Source organism: Strongylocentrotus purpuratus, unplaced genomic scaffold (genome assembly GCF_000002235.5).
Source record: "Strongylocentrotus purpuratus isolate Spur 01 unplaced genomic scaffold, Spur_5.0 spur5_scaffold_12, whole genome shotgun sequence".
Taxonomy (NCBI): Eukaryota; Metazoa; Echinodermata; class Echinoidea; order Camarodonta; family Strongylocentrotidae; genus Strongylocentrotus; species Strongylocentrotus purpuratus.
Genome location: NW_022145597.1, coordinates 13,406,312 through 13,422,403, shown reverse-complemented (window position 1 = coordinate 13,422,403; position 16,092 = coordinate 13,406,312). Strand labels below are relative to the sequence as shown.

The following is a 16,092-nucleotide window of genomic DNA, read 5'->3' as shown; positions in this document are numbered from 1 at the left end:
GAAGGAAGGACTTTGATTATTTCAATTAAAGCATGTTACTTGAAGCACCCCATAACAAAAATATAAGTTTGCAATTTTTTTGTTTTTTTTTGTTGTTGCTATGTATCACTATGTACACTCAGTTTCAGGCCCTGGATCCTTTTCACTTATTCTTATTCTCTTTCATCAACGTTTATTAACTTCAAACGTATAGGTATAGTACTTAAATTTCTGTCATCTTTTTCACTATGTAAATGTCTCTATGCACTTGAGTACAGTTTTGTTTACATGTTTACTTAAAATTTCTGTGGAAAGGGAACGAGATTCAGAATACTATTAATGTAATTTTTTCTTCATATAAATGAAGAGATGAAATTGCTGTATTTCTTTTATACCTTGTAATTCCTAATCTGCCCTACATATGTTCATCATATTTAACCAGGGGCCCATTTCACAAAGCCTTTTTTCAATGACAAATGACAAAAATCAGTGACAAATCTGCTGATAACCAATCAGAAGCAAGGATTTTAGTAGCTTAAAACAAAAACTGTCATTTGTCACTGAAGACAAGTTTTGTGAAACGCCCCCAGGTCATGCCATCCTTGCTTATATTTTATATGTATTTCATAATATTGATATTTCTACCATTCCTAAGCCAAATATTGGCTAAGAATTAATGCAGGATTAAGTACTAAAGTGTATATCCTTGATAATAATGATTTAATGTGATTGATTTTGATAGAAAAAACTTGATAAACGTGTTAAGTGCCATCTACTTCTTTATTTACCATGAATATATCGTCTGTTTGGAGCCAGAAGGGTGTTAGCTTGTACTTAATCGCAGATTTCTGGCTCTGAGCAGGCAATATTACATTACTATCGCATGCACCAGCATTCAATATAACAAAATATATGAACCAACAAATTTGAAATTTCCCAAGTGATGTTATATTTCGCAGAGGCTGCTACTACAATTACGGCACAAGGGAAATTCTTAATTCGGAGGTGAATATAGGTTATTTTGAACGACGATATAAATGCAATGTTTGTTGTTTAAAATGGAGGGTATTTGTGATTCAATGCCATGCTTATTTGGAAAATGACGAATTAATGAGTGTCATGTGACACCTTGTCGACCAATGTTGAGAGACAGAAGGGCATAAACAGTACCTGCAGGGGGTGTTTCACAAAGATCCTAAGTAGAACTTAACTCTAAGTTGGACTTAAAAATTATGGACAGCCATTGGAGTCTTTAAATGAAATATATTCAAAAGCAGAAATTCAAGTATTTTAGACTTTTTATTAATTCCACATCCAGAACATGAAATCTCCTTGATGATAGAAAATATGAATGATTTCAATAAACAATGAATGCCTTTCAAAATAACTTTTACAAAATATTATCAAAGATGCTAATGGCTTTCCATATTTTTTAAGTCCAACTTAGAGATAAGTTCAACTTAGGATCTTTGTGAAACACCCCCTGGTATGTTAAATGATAAGGGTTTTAAACTGCCTAATGTTTTGCATTAGTTGCTCTATAAATCCAGCTTCTCATTATATTAAACAAAAGGAGAAACATCTGTCTGGCTTCCGGCAGACAATATATAGTTGCGTTTGTTATCAGATGATTTAAAATGAGATGATACTATAGTTTGAAACCCATTGGTAATGTTTGAAAAATTTACTTTCAGCATTGGGTCGAGTTGAATTGAGGCAAATGATCAGATATATATGTCTTTCATATGAGGCTTATTATGTGTAAACAGATTTTGATAGATTTTACATGATGAATAAAACATTTGGAAATACCAGTTTGTGTAAGGAAAGAAATTGTGATCTGTTTCCCCGTAACATGTGCATATTTAGAGAAGAGCAAAAAAGAGAAAGGGGGACATGGTGAAATGAAGCAAAATAATGAGGAGAGAGGAAGGGGAGGAGAGCATGGGAGAGCAACCAAAAGAGAGGAGTAAGACCGATCAAGGGCAGTGCAAAGAGAGATAAGAGAGAGCAAGAGAAAAAGAGGGGAAAAGAGGGAGAGAGAGAAGGGGTCAAGGAGGGTTTCAGAAAGAAAGAAGAATAATGAGTGAGAAAGATTTGAAAAAGGGGGAGAAAAAAAATATAGAGACAATATAGAGACAAGGAACAATAAGCAGGCAGTACGGGAGAACAAAAAAAAAGAAGAGCAGCATGGGGAGGGGGAGATGAGGATGACAGCAAATGAAAAGTGGAAGATATGGAAGAGAGGAGGGCAACAGAAAGAGGAAAAGTGAGGGGGAAAAGGAACGATTAAGGGAGATGGAGAGGACAGGGTAACATGGGAGAGAGAGAGAGAGAGAGAGAGAGAGATAATATGTCTTCCAAGACTAAATGTTTTTATAAGGTTTCATCACATGATCGAATCATCAAGTTTCAGAGAGAACTGTCAGGCTCTTCAGAGACCAAATCAGCATAGTGTAAAATGGTTAATAACTGAAGTTTTAAAACAGTAATACTCACTTACAGAACAACTCAAACACAACAAAATACAAGCCAAACTAATTCCATATTATCTTTATGAGCTGGCCTTCTATCCAGTCATTATTTTATTATTTTTTTCTCTTTCATTGAATTCTCCTCCCCACACCTGTATCACATAGTCTATAATTCTACAATATTTTTTGACAACCTTTCAAAAATCGCTTACAGTCAATATCGACCATATTTATTTATCAAATAAAGCTGAGAAAACGTTCAAGAAACACTTCTATTGTTTTTATTTATTCAAATCCTTAAGGCACTCGACACACACACAAATAAATACATTACAAATATTAATAATATATTCTTCTCCTTTTTCTCACATGATATAGATGAGATTGTCTCACTAAAACAGTCTCTTTCACTTCTCAGCGCTGTATGATTTTACAGATAATCATACATAATTTTCCTTAATGAATGGCATGGCAGTTTTTCACATAAAATAAACTTGATAAGCGACCACTTCCTGACCCGACACTTGACTATAACAATCTGTAAAGCACTTTAATAGAGACATTGTTGATGTATTTATAAGCACTATACAAACCCAGAATATTCTTATCACTATTCACTATCAATTTTGTGGATATTGATATTTCATTACTTGTGCAGTATCAATATTTACTTTGAAAATTGCATGATTTGATTTCTAATACCATTTCCCTCACATCCATAATATGTGTAAATGGTTTAATGACTCATATGGTAAAGGACAACATTTAACATTTCACAAAATACTGACGCAAAAATCAGTCCAAAGTATTAATTCCAAACAATGATTGAATCACTGCTGTTAAAAATGAATATTTCTTGAAAATACAGCATACCATCTTTCATCAGTACGGTATAACACATACTACTTTAGAGGTCGACAAAAAAAGAAAGAAATATGTCTCGACAAACTTTAAAAGTTTTTACAATTAAGATAATTATTTTGCTTGGGAATTGCAAATTCAGTAAAGCTATATAGTCTCAGCAGCCACCTCTTTATAAAGACCACCTGTCTACAGTGGCCACTCTTTCTTGGGTGGCCTCAATAGACAGGTTTGACTGTAGAATCTTGTTTCAAACATTTAAAAGTTGATCTACCAAGGGAAAAGACTTTCAACTTCAGTGTATTGAATTTGATTTCAAGAGTATTCCTCTATTAATTAATACATCCACTAGGATAATCATTTTGCTTGAAAGTTTGAAATATACTCTCTTTTTAAACATTTAGAAATTGGTCTACCACAGGAGAAGACTTTCAACTGAAATGTATTGAATTTGATTTCAAGAGCATTTCTTTATTTTCACATCCATTAGGATAATAATTTTGCTTGGAAGTTGTAAATATACTCTCTTTTCAAACATTTAAAAATTGATCTACTAACAGAAGAAGATGTCAACTGAAGTGTTTTGAATTTGATTTCAAGACCATTTCTCTAATAACACATCCATTTTGGTTATCATTTTGCATGGAAGTTTGAAATATACTCTCTTTACAAACATTTAAAAATTATTCTCCAAAGGGAAAGGACTTTCACCTGAAATGTATTGAATTTGATTTAAAGAGAATTTATCTATTAACACATCCACTATGATAATCATTTTGCTTGGAAGTTTAAACAAAGTTCAAACATTTAAAAATTGGTCTATCACGGGTGAATTTTTTTTATTTCAATTGCTTGAATTTCAAGAGCATCATTCTGCACTTCATAATGCTTTTAATTATTATCCATCTTAAGATGGAAGTTCACGTATAAGGATATATTAGTTGTTGCTTACAGAAGAATTATAATTGTTTTGTCTGTGGAGAGCCAGAAGGGCATTCAATCTGTACAGAGAGATACAACAACATCCTTCTGGATCCCTCTGGCAAAGGACGATTTGGAAAACAAAATGCACACAGTATTACAACTTTGACCGTTACCGTTTAGAGCCTCACACCAAATACCAGTAATCTACATAATATTGTCCAAATTCACTTCAATCTCGGACACAGAGGAACCATGACATGTCCCTCCAGATGCATGAAGCCAGACGTGACATAGACCAGATTTTGGTCGTAACAAATGTATTTTACTTTGAGTGCATGCGGGCACTCACCTAAAAAATTTACCTACCGTAAACAAAACAAAACAGGGTCTGTATTCACACATAATTCTGTTGTACATATAGCTTGTGTGAAAACAAATAGTGTAAATAAATTTAACATGATAAGCATATCCTGGGAGTTGTAATTTTCCTATGCTAGGCTTACATTATACTGCTGATATAATTCAGAAAATTGTGTCTCTAAATCAAATAAAACTGATCCAGTGTAAACAACTTTTTATTGGGGTTCTTCATTCACTTGTGAGAAATTGAACACAATGACTCAGATAATTAAGTCACTAACTTGAATACCTGATATTATAAACTCTTACTGTACGTGGAAAGAAAAAACCTTGCATAGAATATGGCACAAAATTAACCTGGTCTTAAACAATAATTTTCTTCAAAATGTTCATTTAGTTAAACAAATTTGAATAGAACAGCTAGATTAGAAGACTACCTTGCAATACAAATTAATGGAAACTTCAGAATTTTAGATAAAACTTCAAGATGACTGAGAAGAGTACAAAACAATGGAAAGTGTTTTTGATAATGATGGGGGGGGGGGGGGGGGGGGGGGAGAAGTGACGTAGTGAAAGACTATTACTTGCATTAAACAAAACAGATTAAACTTCACTTGTGCTGGCCTAATAAGCTGAAACTTTACAAAGGATTTACTTTCTAATCTAATTATAAATAAAAAATTAAAAAATCAGCTTGGTTTGTTCACAGCATTTCAGGAAAACTTGGATATCATAAATTTCCAAGTGAAAACCTTTTGCGTAGAATGGCGCAAAAAGTAGATCTTGAGCAGAAGACTGGGTCAAGATAGCTAAAGTAAACAAAATAAATTCACATAAAAATATCAGATAATCGTAAAGTGTACTGATAATCTGACAAAATAACTTGTTTGTGTAGCTAGAGTGTATAAAATCAACCGAAAAAACAAATTAAATTAAATGACAACCCTATGAGTTTGACGGTTAAGGAATATGAAGAAGATAAAGAATGACCTAAAACCCTGCACAAATAACACAAGTCCAACTTGGGATCCATGCGCGCCCTATTATTACAACTATTCTAATCAACAAGTTGTTTTAAAGTTATGAGAGTGTTTTCATACTACAAGTACTATTTGAAGCTCATAGTTTGAAAATAGCATAGTGACATAACATCCCTTACATCAACAGCAAAACATGTTTTGTTGAATGGAACACTTTAAGTCATAATCGTTGCTTTTTTTTACTTTAATTCACTATAGTACTGTCTAGCATTACTTGGTCATCTAATAAAATCTTCAAAAGTAGTACTTGGGCGAGATCCAAATATAGCAATAGTACCACACAAAAACATCTTGTGAAATGTTGAGTCGAGTACTTACAAAATGATTGTTATCTACTATGATTTTTTTGGGAAGGAAGCACTGGAATTTTACAGCAATTGATGCATACAATAGTTCTTGAATTCAAACTTATAAGTACAGAAATAACATGTATCTCTATCTCTCTTACTTTTCAATTTAAAGTCAATACTTTATGTGAAGGAGGATTTTTTGAATTTTTATATAAACAGATCGAGTTAAAAGCCAGACATCATGATTTCAATTTGTAATCATAAGTTATCTTATCTAAAAATGAGTTTGAAGAGCTCAACAACAACTTAAGTGTTAGATAAATTGATGAATTCATCTTCACTATAAAAGACAATGGATTATTATTAGATGTGCGATCATTAAGGCTGACCATTTTTAAAACCTGGAACTTCTTAGTAACCAAAGAAAAAAACAACTGTAAATCAAAATGTAATTTCATCTATTGTATTCAACGTTGGCAAGTCTGAAATATCACATGCAAGTGCAGGTATTTAACTTACACTTAATCAAATAATCATTCTGATTACTTTAATACAAAAACAAATTTACCCAATTACAAACAGCATTCAGTTTTCTTTATTAAAAAAAAAAGAAAGACCCACTCAAAGTCAGAACAAGATGGATCTATTGTAAGGGATACTTGTCAAAATAAAAGCATAAAAAGAAAACAAACCTTAAAAACTATAGCAGCAAGTATATTCTTGGACATAATGTGAATGTATTGTGGTCTGGTGGATCAGTCACTGGACTGTAGATCACAAGATACAGGGTTCAAATCCCAGCTGGTACTGACGTCCATTGGCAAGACATTAATCTATATTTGCCACACTTGACCCAGGTGAAGTAAATTGGTATCGGTAGGAATTAATTCCTTGAATCTTCAGCACCTTCATTATAGGAGTTATAGGCAGAACCATGGTAATAATCCAAAGCCCTTTGGAAGCACATTATAAGAGTCTAGATTTGAGACACTGATGAATAAATGGTATGTGCTATACAAGAGTTAGGACCAAGAACTGAAAACATGAAATAATTGATAAGCAAAAGGGCTTTTACTTTTTCCTATCACCAACAGCAGATTACAAGACAATGCCATGATATGTATAATCTTAGGAAGACACCATTTCTGAGTACCTAGTCAATATTTGGATATTTGAAGTACAAAATATGGAAGGTTACTGCAGACAGAAAGGGAAGCACTTGGATATAGTATCTAACTTTTGTTTTCTCTTGTAAGTTTCATTTTCGAAATAGATCATTGAAGGATACATTGCTTAAAGCCTTATTAAATGTTAAAACCTATTCATGACTAACTCAACAGATTAATTTTGATTATCATCAAAATACCGGTACTATTGTTTCTAAGACATTAAAAGTTGTACTATTGACTCTGGAATATCAAAGTCACATTGCCAAATTGTCTCCAAGCTGAAATCCAAACTGACCGATTCTTGGCTTTTCGGTTGGTGTAATAAATTTTTTGGTTCTGTCCGTTGTCGGTGTAGTGTCGATCTCGTCAGTGTGACCGGGATATGTGGCTTGACGAAATATTTCAAACTAATCATTAATATTTTATCATTAATCTTTTATACTTTCTGTCTGCTATTAAAGCAACCATGCAGACTGAACACCTCTTCCACATGATGAGACTTTCAAGCTGCAACAATATCCACTTATTTTCAGTTTCCTCCAAAGTTACTCTTACAGACACATAAAGCACTTTGAGAAAGAACTCTAGCCATTTTTTTGTCCGTCGATTCCCCATACCTGATCGACACAATTCAACGTGCTGTTTTGTAGCATCTCCCGATTAATAAGTTCCTGATGGATACGATGGTGTCCATTTTATACAATGCTTCACCGACAAACAAATGGATGAGTATTTCAAACACCAAGTTTACTGAAGGAAGAACCTGTGTGATTGATGTCTTTCGCATTCATGGGATCCCTAGTTTTGAGCCATGGCTCTTATGGTTCACCATCTTCTTGTAGAACAGCTGGCTTCGCGTCACCAATGTAATCCGTGTGTTTGTACGACACCACGAGCATGCGCAGGGTTCTCCCTCCAACGTTCAACGTCTGTTTCACAGCATCAATGTTGGAGATCAAGGAGTCCATTCTCCGCTTTTCAGATATCAGCACAAAACAAGATTGCCAACAGGACTTGTCCAGACTCCATCACGAAACCCTGCCGTAACTGCACCCAGACAACGATTAACAGTTGACCACTGAAATATCTCACTTCCATAGGCTTAACACAGGGACTGGCCTCTTCCAGGTAGCAACAGGTTAATTGCGCTTTGGGCTTGGGACAACGGGAGAGTCGATCGAGCGTCTATAGAGTTCAAACTGCCTCCTCCTCCTGAGCAGAAGAGACATCTACCATCAAAAGTCTTTGAAGAGCTTGAGGACAACGATGACAATTAACAGTCGACCACTGAAATCTCTCACTTCCATAGGCTTAACACACGGACTACCGTGTTCCAGGAAGCAACAGGTTAATTGCGCTTTGAGTTCAAACTGCCTCCTCCTCCTCTTGAGCAGAAGAGACGGGTGACATCAAAAGTCTTTGAAGAGCTTGAGGACATCCGACTTGACGGGAGATGCATCCGTCTCCCAGTTTTCTTCTGGGTACTCATCAAAGTTACTCGTGTCGCCGGCATGGGATAGTTTGGGAACAATTGGAGGCTAGAAGAGAAGATGAGAAGAGAGGTGATAAAGTAAGATAAAACATTTTATATGTTATCTGGTGTCATACAAGTCCACTGAGGAATATATTGCAAAGTGGCAAAATATCAATAGGTTTTTCTGTGCATTTTGTAATGTGTTAAGAAACTCTTCAGTTCAAGGTTTTTTTCTCAAGAAATATGGGTCTTCATTTCCAAGTTGTGTTTTGGGATGTATTATGTTCTGTCATAAAATTATTTAATATCAGATAATTTATCATGTTTAAATGAATAACACTGTCTCTTTAAAGTTAAAATTGTAAAGCTCCTGCAACAATTGGTCTGCAGTCAATATCCTCCACTCACCAAATTGATAAAGTCAACCCTTGATCAAACACAGTAAACCCCAGATATTATCTTGGTTTTAGTAAAAGCAGAAAAATGAGAAAGAATCAAGTTGGTAAAAGTTTGAGACATATCCGTATAAAAATAAGAAAGTCACGAATTTTAAAATTTGTCATCAGTGAAACACAAATTGGCAACACTGACTTATCCTGCGAACTCCTCTCCAATTTGCTCTGTACAGAAAATGTCAAACTTTAATTTTCTTAGTTTTGGTAATTTGGAGTTTCATGCAGTCCTGCATGTTTGCAAGGCACTCTTCTGGACCTCTAGGTAGAACAGAACCATTCTAATAAAGGCTCTGAATAGAGCATTCCAGCCGTTTGTAATTCTTGATTTGTATTATACTTGTCAATTGTATTCTTGTATGTATTTGAATTTTTATACGGAAAATAAAACCAAACCAAACCAAAAACTCACCTTGAGTTGTCTTTGTCTGACATTTTCCCAGTCGATGGATTCAAACCAATCCGAGTTCTTGATGTCGTTGGAGCCTGCCCTCATGCAGCCTAACCTCTTGGTCCTGTCTATTACCAGTAGACCCTCGATTAGTTTCCTGTGGTACGAGAAGGGTGGAGTATCGTTAAATGCAAATTGGCAACACTGATGTTCATTAATTGGAATGGAGTTCTACAATATGTACGATTGTGACATTTGCGACAGCTTGAAGGTTACTATACCGATTTCCATTTCAACCCTAGACTAAACACTGTACCTAACCCCAACCCCTACATATACACCGGTATATCAAATCTTAAAGGGAGGCTTTACTACTTCAGTAAGAAGGGATTAGACCACCCAGTGAGCCATCGAGGTCACTGTGACAGGTGGCTATCTCATTAACTCAGCTCTCATTTAAAATAAGAAAAAGAAGATCATGGGGGACCAACAGGCACCGATTTGGGAAGTTTTCTATAGGAGCAAGTAGGTACAAGTAGGACAGTGTGCCTTTAAACTCAATTGGATTCCTGAGCCTGACTTTCTGTTCTGACCAAATAACCAGGGCCCTGTTTCACAAAACTTGTTATCAATAACAAGTTACAATAAGTGTTAGAAGCTACTAAAATCGTGGCATCTAATTGGCTGAGAGCAGATTTATCATAAATTTGTGGCAGTTGTTATTGATAACATGTTTTGTGAAACAGGGGCCCTGGGGTAACTGTCAGAGCAAACGCAGGATCATGCAGGATCACCCAGGATGGGAAAAGCGGTCTTCACTGCTTCAAGGATACTTCTATGACACAAGATGAGATTCAAGAAAATAAAGATGTGAAAGGGAAAAAATGGTGGGGAGAGAGAGGGGGAGGAGAGAGAGAGGGGGAGGAGAGAGAGAGAGAGGGGGAGGAGAGAGAGAGAGGGGAGGAGAGAGAGAGGGGGGAGGAGAGAGAGAGAGGGGAGGAGAGAGAGAGAGGGGAGGAGAGAGAGGGGGAGGAGAGAGAGAGAGGGGGAGGAGAGAGAGAGAGGGGAGGAGAGAAAGAGAGGGGGAGGAGAGAGAGAGAGGGGGAGGAGAGAGAGAGGGGGAGGAGCAGAGAGAGAGAGAGAGAGAGAGGGAGAGGAGAGAGATAGGAGAGAGAGGAGAGAGGAGAGATAGGAGAGAGAGGAGAGAGGAGAGGGGAGGAGAGAGGAGAGAGAGAGAGAGAGAGAGAGAGAGAGAGAGAGGAAGGAAGGGGACAGGGAGATGGTGTATACAGGAACAGATGTTCTGAAGACGGTTGATAATTGAAGTAAAAAAGGGGAGTAAGGCAAATCAAAGAAAGTGAAAGGTCATGACAATGAATCAACATCTAAACGGTTGTAAATATTAAATTGTTTTGAAATTGAATTTGAAAACAGTCGTAGAATTCCAAGGAAAGGCAATGATGAGGAGCTTGGTTTCCAAGAACCAGGGAATGAGGGTAATCACCTACATGTGAGGCCGGTACTTGAGTCAATGACTCACGATCAATATGATGTTAAACAGACATTAGTGGCATTTCCCTTCATCTCAGATTCTAGGCCCACGGAATTGGTGCATCTTTTGAGTTCCTTATTTTCTCTAGTTTGATTTTGCTGTTGGTGAAGTTTTCCTACATCAATGTCTCAATCTGTATCCCTCTCTTTTGAGGAAATTTAAGATAGAATGAATGGGGGAGAGAGGGGGGGTGGAGAGAGAGAGGTGAAGAGAAAGAGAGACAGAGAGAGACAGACACAGAGAGAGAGACAGACAGACAAAGACAGACAGAGAGAGGGAGATGGGGAAGGGGAGAGTGCAAAAGGGAGAAGGTGCAAGAGGAAGGGATTGAGAGAGCAATAAGCCAGGGGGATTGAGAGAGTTATTAAGAGAGTTACTGATGGAAGGAGGGAGAAAGGAAGGAGGTGGTATAGGGGGAAAAGAGGGACATAGAAAGGAAGAGAGACAAACAAATGGTGACAGGGGAAAGTATTAGTACTACAAGTATAAAAAATAAACCTTACAAGGGCATTGAAGGAAAACCGTCATCCTACCCTACAGAACGGCTTTGACGTGCCACACTTTCTCAAATCTATTCCTTAGACATCAAAGAAAAAAAAGACTTCAGGAAATGGCAAGCCCATCAACTTTATGTGTAAAGTGACAAGAGTCCTGATTTATTTGAAAGGGTCTGAAATTATTTCAAAGTGGAAGGCACGAATGGAATCCCAGATAATGACACGATGCCTGCTAGTATTTGACAGTGAGGTAACACAGCACCCTATCCCACTCGTCTAAAAATTTGAGAGAAATAATATGCCTGACAAAGTTCATCAGTAAGTCAAATAACTGCATAATATAGAGTCTATACTGTACATGTAAGATGCACTGGAATCCATTTCTATACTACTATGAACAATAACTAAAATGCTTAATATACAAGGGAATTGAATTGAATAGATAATTGAAAAGACTGAACATGGCAGGACGAAGGCTCAATTGCGTTCAGTTAAAAATAAAAGCACATGAAACACATTTAGTGATACATTTCAAGATAAATCTACCAGTAATAAGATATGATATTATGACAAATTGACAAAAATGCATTCGTGATCAGTTGGTGAATGGGTGATTAAGGAAACCACCACAGTCATGAGTAACTACTAGTTGTTTTTAGTTGATATTTAGCTGTTTTTAGTATTTGTGTGTTTGTGCGAGATAAGATGGATAACCAGTCAAACATGTAGAACCCTCTTGTCGTATTGATGTCAGAGTTTGGGGTTCATCATTTTCAAATGAAATATTTTTTACATAAGTAAACAAAACACAAGTCTTAAATGGTATTTATGCAATTAGTCCTGCAAGGGAAATCTTATCACATTTCATTTTCTTAGGATAAAGAAAATGAAGGAAATCATTGAAAGTAATAAAGAGAGAGCGTAAACAAAACACAACCAACGACCGGGTCACTCCATTATTGCAGGGATACCACATTCCCTTGCAGTGAATCAGACGCAACTGTTCTAGCCGGCTTCACGGGGGACCACCCGCCATACGTTTTCTTGTTAAACGTCATTACCGATAGAGGATTATAGGGGCGCAGAATAGGATGAAGATATTGAACTCTTTGAAGAACAGAGATGTATACCATTGCTGATTGTTAAGATGGTGGGTGTTGGGGGTGGTGGTGGGTGGTTGGAGGGGGGGGGGGGTGGAGGGAAGAGGGGAAGATGGGTGAAGGGGAAGGGGAAGGTGATGCAAAATAGGATGAAATATAGCACTTGTTGAAGAACAGAATGGATCATTGCCAATTGTAAGTATGTTAGATGGGAAGGGGTGATGGGGGAGGTGATTCTTGAAGAATTTTTTGTTGTTTGGGGTTCTTGCTTTCTTTTTCTAAATGTACCTTCATAAAACGAAATAGGGAGGGGGGGCTTGATTTTTTTTTTTTTTTTTTTTGGGGGGGGGGGGGAGGGAATATCTTTAGCACTTCCAATAAACCCCTCTAGAGTCGCTACTGGATGAGATATTGCACTGTTATGAGCCCCTCCAAACCCCTCGAGAATCACTACTGGACGAGATATTGCACTGTTTGTAGAATAGAGATGTACATACATGTACAGTTATCATTACTGATTCCTGGGATTGAGGGTCAGGGAGGGGATCAAGGGGAGAGCAGTCGGAGCCGAGAGTTTCCAGGTAAAGCCTCATCATGATCCTGACGAAGCATGGAAGTAATGAGAGATGACATTGGTACTGACGACCAGACTCAACTGTTGTGATTAGTTTCACATTTAATGCCATGGGGTCTCTCATGACTTCTCAGTGTTCAGAGACAGAAGGATGTTAAAGGCATTGTTTAACAATGTTAAATCTGAGATGCATGGCCCTACATGTTATGGGTGTCTGTGATATGGTGTAATATTGAAGCCCTAAACAAATTGCACTTCAAAATGATCATGAAGTGCCTCAGAAAAGTATAAATCTTTGAGTGACCATTTTTACTACACCCAATTTCCCCAATAGACTGTAGTGTTATAAAAAAATGAAATATCTTGAAAATCAGACAGACGATTGGCTTGTAAAAGTCATGAGATACCTGACTGACCTACAGGTTTATAATTATGATTGCAGCATGAGCTAAATCCAGGATTTTGTTTTCAGAATCTGAGGCAATGTTACTGAGTCACTTTAACTCGATGTGAAATGATGTGAGTTAGCGCCCTTCTGGCTCTAAGAGGACGATACTTTTTTTCTTATGACAGTTGTCATCGGATCACTCGGCTGAGGGCATCTCCTTTTTATGTTCATACCATGGACCTAGTATGTTCATACCCAGCTTATAAAACTAATTCAACAATAGATGTAGGCACGAGAAGATATAACCTAAAATCATTTGCAACTTAAAGGGAAGGGGGTACAGGCCAGAAGCACCCCCTCCCCTCACTAAATATGCCCGCTAGGTTACTGCCCGCTAGATTTATCTACATACATCATATCCATGTAGAGTCTATTTCATACACCAATAAAAGTGAGATGACAATTGATGTAATCCCAACATCAAGTTTAAAAAAACAGTCGTAAAGCAGTGGGGTTGGGGTGATTTATTCCAAAATTATACCTACCTCTACCTTCAAACATTCCTGAAACATCACATATTTTCTCCTAGATCGTAAATCATGGCATGCATAAAACCCCTGTATTAACACTATGTAAAGAGAAGGTTGGCCTTGGCCTCCCTCACTCCTTGGCCTTACTAACAATTCCCCCTACTTTGAAAAAACAAACAAGGGCTCTTTTATAACTTTATATTGCTTTGACATGACAACAGGTACATATGCAGTAAATGATAAAAATATAATTTCATCTAAGCATTTTCAAGGTTATCATCAAAGAATCATCTATATGCAGATCTGGATCCACAAAACACCAGTAAAAACCATAGCGAGATCAATGCTGTAATCATCAATAGTACAACAAATAATCTTTCTATATCTCCAGCGCAGATTTGATATAAAATTTCCTTTTCCAGCCTCGTATTACACAGTTTTATAAAATACAATTAAAAAAACGCCCCCTCTTAGGCTCCATTCATTGGTGCACGAAACGTTCCATGAGGAGTGAATCCTCCCAGCTATTAATAGACTGATACAATTGTTTGTGATTACCATAGCAACCAGAATAAGATCGGCAATCTACGAGGTCAACATGTACTTTCAAACAATGATGGAGTCACATGAACTCAGCGTGATACCCCATCAGGAAGATAGTCTTGTTCATCAGACTCTTTCCAAGAAAATTGCTGATAATGAACATAACAACTTAAAAAGTAATTGATTTTCCAAAATGAAATTAAGGAAAAGGTGACAATAATTCAGATTTTGTTTGTTTCTACATTTTTTTTCCTTCAATCATCATTTCCCCCTCCCTTAGTCCCACTGAGAGAGCAAAGTCTCCACTATTTTGCTCTACTATAAATCTCACGATCCTCGAAAATACACCTGTGTTTGCGTCTTTGGGAGGGTAAGAATGAAAGGTCTGTCTCCGTTTTAGCATTGAGGGTGTGTTATTATTACACCTGATTGGGGGGGGGGGGGATGACACAGGAACAGTCCAAGCAGTGGAATAGCAGACCTGCCAACCTCTGGAGTTCAAAAACTGTATTCTTTAGTGTCAAAAGTTGTATTTTACTGACAAAAGTTGTATTCTTGAAAATAAACACGGATTTTTACGCGGATCAATGCCTCTTACAGTTTCTACCTACAGGAAGAAGTTTTTTACTGATCATTGGTTGAATATGCATTATTTCGTCACGACTGGTGTGTTCGACCAGGGACGTGATAGAGAAGGACTGGAACCAAGCCGCTCTCCTTTGACCCCATGCTCCAAGCCGCCGAAAAGTTATGCGCTAATCTGCAACTGTTGACCAGGTGGTGAGATAAAAGAGCGCATGAAATTTCAGGAGTTAGAATTCCTACATCAGAAAATGGTATTACTGCAACTGTTCGCTGTCTCTTCCAATGATTTCTCATCCATTGTTGAATGTGTAAAGAGTAGAACAAGCGAACACAAACTTGTGTACTTTCATCCTTTTTTAACCTTGAAAAATACAAAAAACACGCGAAAACACGCATTAGCAAACTTAATGTTATTGAAGATTGTAAATCATGGATCAAATAACGGGACATTAAAGCATGCACAAATTAGCGCATCATCCTAAAATATTGAGTTTTTGACAGGATGTAATTTTTCTTTTACCAACTCTGGCACACAAATTAAAAGAAGGACGGAGTTCTAAATTTGAAAATTTGTTTGATGCACTATTCCCAATAAAATCCCCATATAAAGTTTTTGATTTACACTGAAATTTTGCCGGTAATTTAATATTTTGTAATAAATGTAAAACTGGTGCCTGGCTTCCGAAAGTCCCCGCAGTGGAAGCGCGGTTCGCAGCATGGAACTTCAAAGCCAAGTGGAATGTTACACATCCCATTGTTACGCTTTAGAACTCAAAAATGCGTTTGAATAAATTACAAGAGTTTCGCCTCCTTTTCTTTCACCTCCCTGGTTCGACCAACCAATAAACATCCCCAAATTGCCGATGTGAGATGCTTGTAGGATACTTTAAAGGACAGAATGGACATTTT

General features: G+C 36.9%; 1 protein-coding gene across 1 annotated transcript in view; it reads right to left on the bottom strand.

The window, feature by feature from the left end:
• Positions 1-2,525: 2,525 nt before the first annotated feature.
• The window catches only part of LOC583938 (cAMP-dependent protein kinase catalytic subunit PRKX), a 68,927-nt gene continuing 55,360 nt past the window's right edge, over positions 2,526-16,092 (bottom strand). The window contains exons 6-7 of the mRNA XM_011682744.2: positions 9,436-9,571; positions 2,526-8,635 (exon numbers count right to left, since the gene is read on the bottom strand). Of these exons, the coding sequence (XP_011681046.1) occupies positions 8,507-8,635; positions 9,436-9,571 (265 nt within the window). The 3' untranslated portion in view covers positions 2,526-8,506. The remainder of the gene's footprint in view (positions 8,636-9,435; positions 9,572-16,092) is intronic.